Here is an 8,812-nt window from a genome sequence, read left to right as displayed (position 1 = left end):
GTTGTCAGCACCAGAGCCGCGGTGAAGAGAACCGTTCGCTCTTCTGCGGGTCATCGGCATTCACGAGAACAAGGACCACCTTCAGGTTGATTACTTTATTCCTTGAAACACCCAAAAGAGCTGCTGGGAGGAAAGGCTCCAAAAAACAGTGTGAGACCCAGAAACAGCTTCTTCGCTGGGATCTACCCGGCCCTCCTACCTTGCGTCATGACCTGGCTGGCTTCTAAGGAGGTGCTCGACCTGTAAGGGGAACATCTACAGTGTTAACTGCTGACAGAGGAGTAGCAAAGAGGAAACTTGTCTCCATGAACAAGGGGCTCTTTGCCCTTCATGCTAAAGCAAAAACCACAGAGAACACGGTGAGGTGTTTCTCTGCCAACCTGTCATGGCTGATCCATTAGGACTCGCTTCAGGCTATTACGTTATTGCATTTCCTTACCGCAGCGCCGCGCTGCGTTTTCGGCAGCAGGTGGTACTTTTGGAAAGGCTGGCGACGAGGGCCCACCGTTATCTGGGGAGAAAAACGAGTACCCTGAGCTCCGCCAGCGCAGCCTCTACAGTGGGGTTGGCAGGTGAGGGACGGAGGCCCTCACCAGGGAGCCCACCCGCGGCGGTGCCGGCAGGGCAGGCGGGGGACCAGCAATGGGCACCGGGGATGGGCAGCGGGCGGCCGTGGTGTAGGCTGGGGAGAGACCAGTCACCCAGCGTCATGAGGGGTTTTGACGCCTCTGCACCCGCCCGGTGGCGGCGGCGCTGGGCCCCTGGGTGCCCGTGGGTCTGCCCCATGGCACGGTGACGCTCTCCCACGCAGCACCCAAGTCCCGGGGCTGGCGACAAGCGCAGGCGGTCGGTACTTAAGATTAAAACCAAACCAACTCAGGGAAAAGAAGCTAAAAACGAAATTACGAAAAAGGCGCCAGGCGGAGGACGGGCGCAGGCGGGGCGGAAGCCCTGAGGGGGCGGCCCAGCCACGCGCGACGGCGGGGTCCCCACGCGCGGCCGCCGGTTGCGGGGCGGAGCGGCGGGGCGGGGCCGGGAGGGGGGCGGTGGCGGGAGCGGGGCCGGGGCACTGCGGCGGCGGCGGCGGCCCCGCACCGGGCGGGGGGCGGGTCCTGCACCTTCCCCGCCGCAGCGCGGCGCCGCCTCCCGCCCTCGCCCGCCCGCCCGCCCCGCCGCCACACCTCCGCCCCGGCGGCGCGGCACCCGCTGCCCCGCTCCGCCTGCGCAGCCCGGCCATGGAGCAGGGGCCGGCGGCGGGGTCTGCTCCCGCCGCTGCCGCCGCCGCCGCCGCCGCCGCGGGCACCGGGGGTCTGCTCCTGCCGCTGAGCGAGAGCGAGCAGCAGCGCTACTCCGAGCTCTTCTCGCGGTGCTGCCCGCCCCCCGAGGCGGCCGCCGGGGGCAGCAGCGTGGGCGAGCTGTTCCGGGCCTCCCAGCTGCCCCCGGACACGCTGCACCAGGTGGGTCGGGGGGCGGTGCGGGGGGACAGCGGGGGGACCCGCTCCCTTCAGCCCGGCGGGAGAGGGGCTGGCGCTGCCTCCGCCGGAAAGTTAGGGGCTGGGCGGCGGGCCGGTGCCGTGCCCAGCCCTGCGGGGCCGGGGCGAGCGGCGGCGGGCGCGGAGCGGGGCTCGGGGGTCGGTGCGGGCGGCGGAGCGGCCGCACGCCGCCGGGGCCGGGCAGCGCTCCCCAGCGCGGCGGCGGGGATGGCGGCGCCCGGGGCTGCTTTGTGTCCGCGGTATTTTTTCCAGACGAGCTGCCTCTGCCGCCGGTGCTGGGTAGGCGCGTCCCGCGTTCCCTCCCGGTGCCCGTGCGTTAGGGGTAGGCGATGCCCCGTTTGTCCCTGCTGTGACAGGGGGCCGCTGGGCTGGGCGGGAGGGTATGCGTAGCCCTTGGGCGGCTGGTGGCGGTCTCCCGGGTCAGATCGGTAGTGCCATTAACTTCCTCAAAAGGGCCCCCGAATACCATCCAGACAGCTGCGTTCGCAGAGCCGCGCCGGGCGTGCGGCGTGTTTAATTTCTGATAACCTGATACGTTTTTTTGGTAGAAGAGTTTCAGTGAAAAAACTCTGTTGGTAAGCTGATGTTTTGGTGTTGATCTGGCTGCTCTTGAGAGCAAATGCATTTGGGTAGAGAGCAAGAGGCTCTCGCACCGCCGGACAAGCAGAGTCCCAGAAGAGGTCCCCGACAGAGGCGACGAGCCAAAACCCTCCTTAGTTTTGAGGAGGAGCTCGGTCTATATGCGAGAGGGCTTGTGCCATCCGGTTTCCCGTGACAGCAAAGAGCTGGACTTGCGGTTTTCACCTGTGCGTTAGTAATTCAACTAAGAAAGCCCTGTAGTTGCTTTTGACAATAAGCTAAATAGAGGTAGGGTATTCCTATTTTCTTTTATTTTTATTTTTATTTACAGGAATTCTGTTTTTTCAGTAGTCTTTATTTATCAGGCTGAAAAAAAGTTATGTTGAAATTGAGCTGAAGTATAGTTTATACCTGGGCACTGCCTGAGGGTACTAAACTCCTCTGCTGCTTTCCTGATAGCTGTCAGGTCGTCTCATAATGACTTATATGAATTCAGATTACACAGGTGATTCTGTATGAAAATGATGATATTTCGAGGATTTTTTTTTTCCTCTCTCACTTGCGCTGTTTACCAGATCTGTAAAACAGAAATGTTACCGAGCACTGTAGCGCCAGTTCGTTTTGGTCCTTGGCCTTGGTCTTGCAGGTGAATTGAGCCATGAAAGTAGAGATCTCGCGTAGACCTCGTGCCAAGAATAGGTCTTTTGCCAAGAGAAAGAAGTGGGCATTTAATTTCAAAGAGGTATACTTTAGAAACTTGTTAAAGCCCTGTTAGTGAATTTGTGTGACTTTTGTATTGGTCACTTCATTTTCTAAAGCAGGATGGCAAAAAACCTCTTATTTTTGCTATGCAGCTCCTTACCCTATCATTTAAATGAAAATTATTATCATAGTCTGTTTTGGGGTCGTTTTGATAGTAATGTGTGACTTAAGCCTGGAAACGTTTGGGCTTTTTTTGGTTTTGTTTTTAATACTCTTGTTGCTTTTTACTGTTGTAGATTATTTCCAGGTATATTTATGCCAGACAAGAATGTTACTGGGACACAAGCCCGTAATTGGCTTCAGGAATATTCAGACAACAAGGCCTGTGGGATCTGGGGCTGTTTCTCTTCCTCCTTCCTGCCCTCCCCCTCTTGTTTATATGGCACTAATCACAGTGGTGTTCTGCTCTCCGGCTAGAGCGCCTGTCCTCAGAACCCACCGCTGTCAGGTATTCTTGCTAACCTTTACCAGGACTTAAGAAAAATAATGAATTAATGTAATGTGTTTAAAAAAAAGAAAAAAAAATGGAAATGTGTATGTTTTCATAGGGAAAACCCCACAACATTGTTTGAGATGTTTGCTGATATTTTGTCTTTTATCATCCTCCAAAAATGTAGTCTAATAGTCTCTGTTTAAAAAACCCTACCATTCTAACAATAATGGGAACAAGGCACAGAAGTTCAGGTTATGTTTTCTGCTAGTACAGGGAACACCCATTCTAGGCAGAGGCAGCTCGTTTGATATTGTTAGGATAACATGTTTTCTTTGAAATAATTGTTGACCATGAAAGTTTTCATCTTTTTTTAAAGCTTTTTAAAATCCCCATCTGTCATAATTAGTGCTTAGTATGCAGGCGTCCCTACTGACCAACTGAGAAATGGTCATGCTGAGTTTTGCTATGTCAGAAGCAGGGAGATTTGGATTGGAAACTAGTTCTGGATTTCTCCTAAGCAGAGCCTGCACAGTCCGGAAGGTACTTAACACCATTCCCTGGCCCTTGTGTGGGCTGTAACAGGAGGCAGCTGTGGACCGTTTTGTAAGCAATGTGCAATTTACAGCTTCCTATTCTCAAGGTATTCATTGAGGAGCGGTTTTACAGATCAATGTGCTTCCAGAACTGGCATTTAGTGCCATGGCAGTCTTGAACCTGTGCTTTTGTGTTCAGGGATTTGTACTTGTGTAATAAGTGGGATAAATCTTTGAGAGAAAAAAGACGCTTTTCCTTATACAGTCTTTGATTTGAGATTTCTTGTTGATAAGGAAGATGCTCACAAGCATCATGGGAAATCTCCTTCCATAGAATCATAGAATGTCCCGAGTTGGAAGGGACCTACAAGGATCACAGAGCCCAACTCCTGTCTCACTGCGCAGGACAGCCCCAAATTCACACCACGTGTCTGAGGGTGTTGTCCAAGTGCTTCTTGAATATTGTCAGGCTTGGTGCCGTGGCTGCCTCCCTGGGGAGCCTGTTCCAGGGCTCCACCACCCTCTGGGGGAAGAACCTTTTCCCGATACCCAACCTAACCCTCCCCTGGCACATCTTCCTGCCATTCCCTCGGGTCCTGTCATTGGTTGCCAGAGAGAAGAGATCAGCGGCTGCCCCTCCTCCTCCCCTGGTGAGGAAGCTGTAGACCACGATCAGGTCTCCCCTCAGTCTCCTCTTCTCCAGGCTGGACAAACCAAGTGACTTGAGCCGCTCCTCATAGGGCTTCCTCTCCAAACCCTTCACCAACTCTGTGGCCCTTCTCTGGACCCTCTCTAGTAGCTTTCCACCTTCCTTAACTGTAATGGCAGGGTTTGCGGTCTAGACAAAAATCATGTGGGTGCACCCCTGCTGGAGTACTGCTGTTGAATTTGTCAGGTCCTGTGGAAAAAGCAGTGATGTGCCCTCCCAAACAGCAAACGGGCAAGGGTTTGGTTTTGTTTAAAGGTTAGCTGGCTTGATCCAAGAGGTTATTTAGATGAAAGAGGCTAAGTAACAGAGAGCAGGTAGGGAGTGTGAGAGCATGTGCCAGAAGAGGAAATGCTGGAGTAGATGGAAAAAATCCAAGACCAGGCGGGTCAGTAGGAGCAGATGGTGTGTACCCAAGAGTCCCGGGTCTTGCTAAGAATGAAGTGATTGAACACAGATTCATTACTTCCAGGCTCATTAAAGCCAGCTATTCTGCTGGGCGACAGGATACAGCAGAGGTTATTACCTATTTAACTTTCCTGAAAGAATGGATCAAAGAATGAACTCGGCAAGAGTTATTCCAGTTCTGGAAAAATGGTTGAAATTAGCACTAAAATTAAAAATGTCAGACACTTCACAGGAGGGAGAAGGGTACGACGGGCAGGATGGCGTGTTTTTTGCGGGCTATATAATCATACCTCCCCCGTGTACTGAAAGTCTTTGACCAGCCATATAGTGTGGTTAAAGGCAGAACTGTTAAGATTTTATTTAGACTTGCACAAAGCCTGTGGCAGATCTTTCACCAGAGGCTTTTAAAATAACTGTAAAATATCTGTAATATCTTGTCTGAAAGATCTGTGCTAGAATTGTTTTTATTTTTGTTTTTTTACAATATTTGTGACAAAGGAGGAAGGAGCAGGCTAGTCACGTGCCATGCCGTTATGTAGACTGTCAGAAATAGAGGAAACTCAATAGCATTAGCTGGATTTATATTTACCCATGTTGGTGACATTGAAAGTGGTGTTCCCTATGCTTTGGCTCCTAATGAAGGGAAAAAGAACTGAATTTGTGCAAAGAAAAAAATAATCCTGAGAAAATAAATGTTTTGAAGTCACTGGGGCCACAAAAATATGGCTAAAGCAAAGGCAATCCTGGAGCATACTTTGTTATGTAGGTCATTATCAGTAACACTTCTTAGGAGGGGAACAGGCAGGCAGAGGCACGCTAGTGGTTGGGAAGAAGGGAGAAGTGGCTGCATCTTGGGGCAGGAAGCACTGCTGATGGCTGTCAGTAGATGACGACAGGTTTGTGTGCCTGCAAGGGCAAACCCTCTCTGGAGTTTCTGGCCTTTTCCTTGGAGGAATTGGTTTGATTATACTCCCTGAGTGTACTGGATGCCAATACTCCATGCTAACTGCTGTGCCACAGGTGTTGACGATGGCTGATTTGCCTTGTCTCATTTTGGGTCATCAATTTGTGACCCCATTTTGAAGCTGGTTACCTCTGCTCCTTAAGCCGGGGACACCACAGTGTGTTTGTTAGGGGTGCCAAGTACCAGTGGATTCATGTCTGTATGGGTTTCAGATAAAATAGCAATTTATAGGGTCATCGCCCACCGATCAGCAAAGGAGAGGTACCTTGTACTAGGTTTACTGTTTGTTGGTATTACTGTGGTTTGTGAAGATTTTGTCTTAAGAAATGAGGGAGCAGGGTTGGACTCAAGGCTTACACTGAAATGCTTATCTCTTTTTATTAGTTTCTGACTTATTTGATTAATTCTCACTTGGTTGTCTGATGCCATCTTTAATTTCTGGTTTTATAAACCTTAATCTTATTTGTGGACTTGTGCTATCAGCACAGAGATCCAATTTTCTTAAGAAAACGCATTTGTTCCTCTGCAAATGAACACGCTGCGTTATTTTGAGCTCCGAGGATGACAAGTACAAATTGTATGATGCTGGGGTTACACAGACACGGCATTTTTCAGCTGGGCCTCTCCTTCTAGCCCTGTGTGAATAGGGAACACAGACCAGCGATCTTGCTTTTCTTCCATAGGCTTCGTGAGTTAATTTGTGTTTATCGTGACTTGTCTCGATAGTTACAACTCTGCAGTTTAACCATATTTTTGTGTTCAAAAAGCAGAAGTGTGATAGATTAAAAAAAAAAAAAAAGCTAAGTTGATTTTTCTTTGGAAAACAGCAGTATGTTTTTTTTATTCCATTAGCATAAATTAGTACCTGCATGATAGCTGGGGTGGGATTAACTGTCTGCCTCAAACAGGCAGAAAAGAATAAGAACTGTGGCAGTTAAAATAGGAGTGAGGGAAGTCTGGACTTATCATTACTTTATAAAAGATAAAATCTTTTCTGTTGTGCCCCTTCCCTTGACAGAATTTGGCATTGTGCTAGTGCTGGAAATGTGATTTAGCTGACTGACAGAAAGTCCATCAAAAAGTGATGTTAGGTAAGACTACACATGGAGAAATTATACCCTACTGATGCCTCAGAGTCAGGAAGAAGCAAAAGCTGGGAGCAACTTCATGTAAGCGGTACAGCCAGAAGACGAAAGGAAAACTGACATTTCAATATCTGTCCTCTGGCCACAATCCCCAAACTGTCATTGCCTTTCTAGACTCACAAGCAAACTTGTCTTTATGTAAGTAGGAGCATGCAAAATCCAGATGTAAAAAACATAGTAATATTATTTATTAAAAAAATAATCTAAATTATACCAAAGTAAAGGGTAAAACTTAACCTGAAGCAATCTTGCTATATTCCATTTAAAAAAAGTTGAGGTCTTAGTACATCTTTAAACTATTATTTATCATTTAAACGATCATTTACTAGTCACTCCTTACAAGATTAGTACTTCAGCGTTGAGGTACACAGTAGAAGATTTGTAGAAGCTGTTCCTTCCCAAGTGTGTTTCAAATCATGCTCTAAAACCAGAGAGTCATAGACCTGCTTTTCCCATACATTCAGTGTAATGGTTGGAATTAGCCCGGTCAAGGCCTCCAGCCTTTGGTAATTAACCCTCATTACAACCAAGTACAAATTAATTAATTTTCCAATAAAATAATGCTTTGCTGTGGCAGTGATCTAAAATAATTCTACAAGAGGGATGGAGGAAAAAGATCCATTGGGATGAAAAAGAGTCTTTCCTCACGAGAGATTGCGGCAGTATGAAGCAGTGATGAAAATGAAATTTTTTTTTTTTAAATAAGTGGTATTGTCATGGTATTTAAGTAAGTGCAGTGGGTTCACCAAGCTGTTCCCCTCACTTACTTGTGCATGTATCTGCAGCAATAGCAATATGCTGTCCATATCGTGATGCTTATATACAGATTGATTGATGATGTCCACAATCTGTTTTGCAGAGGACATGTAATACACAGAATTCCCCTACTTCAGTGGGGGAATCTAGCACAGAGATAAACTCTGAAAACATGAATTTAGCTGCGCTGAAAAACTTAGCCAAGATAGATTCATGAAAGATGGAACAAGCATTTTTGTGACAAGAAATCAGGATAAATAACCTATTTAAATTTGAAATATTATAAACTGAGGAATAAGTTTGATAAAACATTTGTAAAGCAAGATTCTTTGATGTATTAACATCTAAATATACCAACAGTATGGTAAAATAAAACATTAATGCTCAATATGTGCTAGTTCAACTTTTGAAGGCAGTTGAACAGCTGAGTGGATAATTAACTAGACAAGGTTGCTGGAGTAGAAAACCAACTGTGAACAAATAGCAATCCCTGTTATCCTGAACAGAGGGAATAGTTTTTTTCCAATGTATTCAGAAGCATTACTTGGTGACCGCTGCATAAAATTGAGAACTCTGTTGGGAAGTGTGGTTCTGCACCTCCCCCCCCCCCCTTTTTAGATACAATGACAAGGTGGGAGGATGTGGGGGGGACGAGATCCATTTGTTCTGTCATCTGGTAGGACACAGTGACCAGAAATAATCGGCTAAATCAGTAACTGCAAATTATACTTAGTTTATTTACCAAAGTGTTTAAAAAGGCAAAACATGTTTTTATGAACTTCAAAATGTTATATACATAAGAAGTGTGTGGTTTTCGTTTTCTAACAAATGAAGATGGTCTGTGTATTTTTAAATGAATTACAGTTGTCATCTAAATTTAACTTGGCAAATATTGCATGTACCTACACAAGTAGATGTATCTTTTACTAAAGATGATAGCGGAGCAAATTTCTTATGAAATAAACATTAAGATATATATTAAGCTACGTGGTTGCTTAAATGTTTTAAAATGCTGCTTGTTAGTAAAAACAGA

General features: G+C 47.3%; 1 protein-coding gene across 1 annotated transcript in view; it reads left to right on the top strand.

Moving 5' to 3' along the window:
• Positions 1 to 1,047: 1,047 nt before the first annotated feature.
• Positions 1,048 to 8,812, top strand: part of REPS2 (RALBP1 associated Eps domain containing 2) — a 102,893-nt gene continuing 95,128 nt past the window's right edge. Inside the window, exon 1 of the mRNA XM_064474855.1 lies at positions 1,048 to 1,457. Within this exon, the coding sequence (XP_064330925.1) occupies positions 1,236 to 1,457 (222 nt within the window). The 5' untranslated portion in view covers positions 1,048 to 1,235. The remainder of the gene's footprint in view (positions 1,458 to 8,812) is intronic.

The sequence above is a fragment of the Phalacrocorax carbo genome, chromosome 1 (assembly GCF_963921805.1).
Source record: "Phalacrocorax carbo chromosome 1, bPhaCar2.1, whole genome shotgun sequence".
Lineage (NCBI taxonomy): Eukaryota > Metazoa > Chordata > Aves > Suliformes > Phalacrocoracidae > Phalacrocorax > Phalacrocorax carbo.
This window is presented reverse-complemented; position numbering and strand designations above follow the sequence as displayed.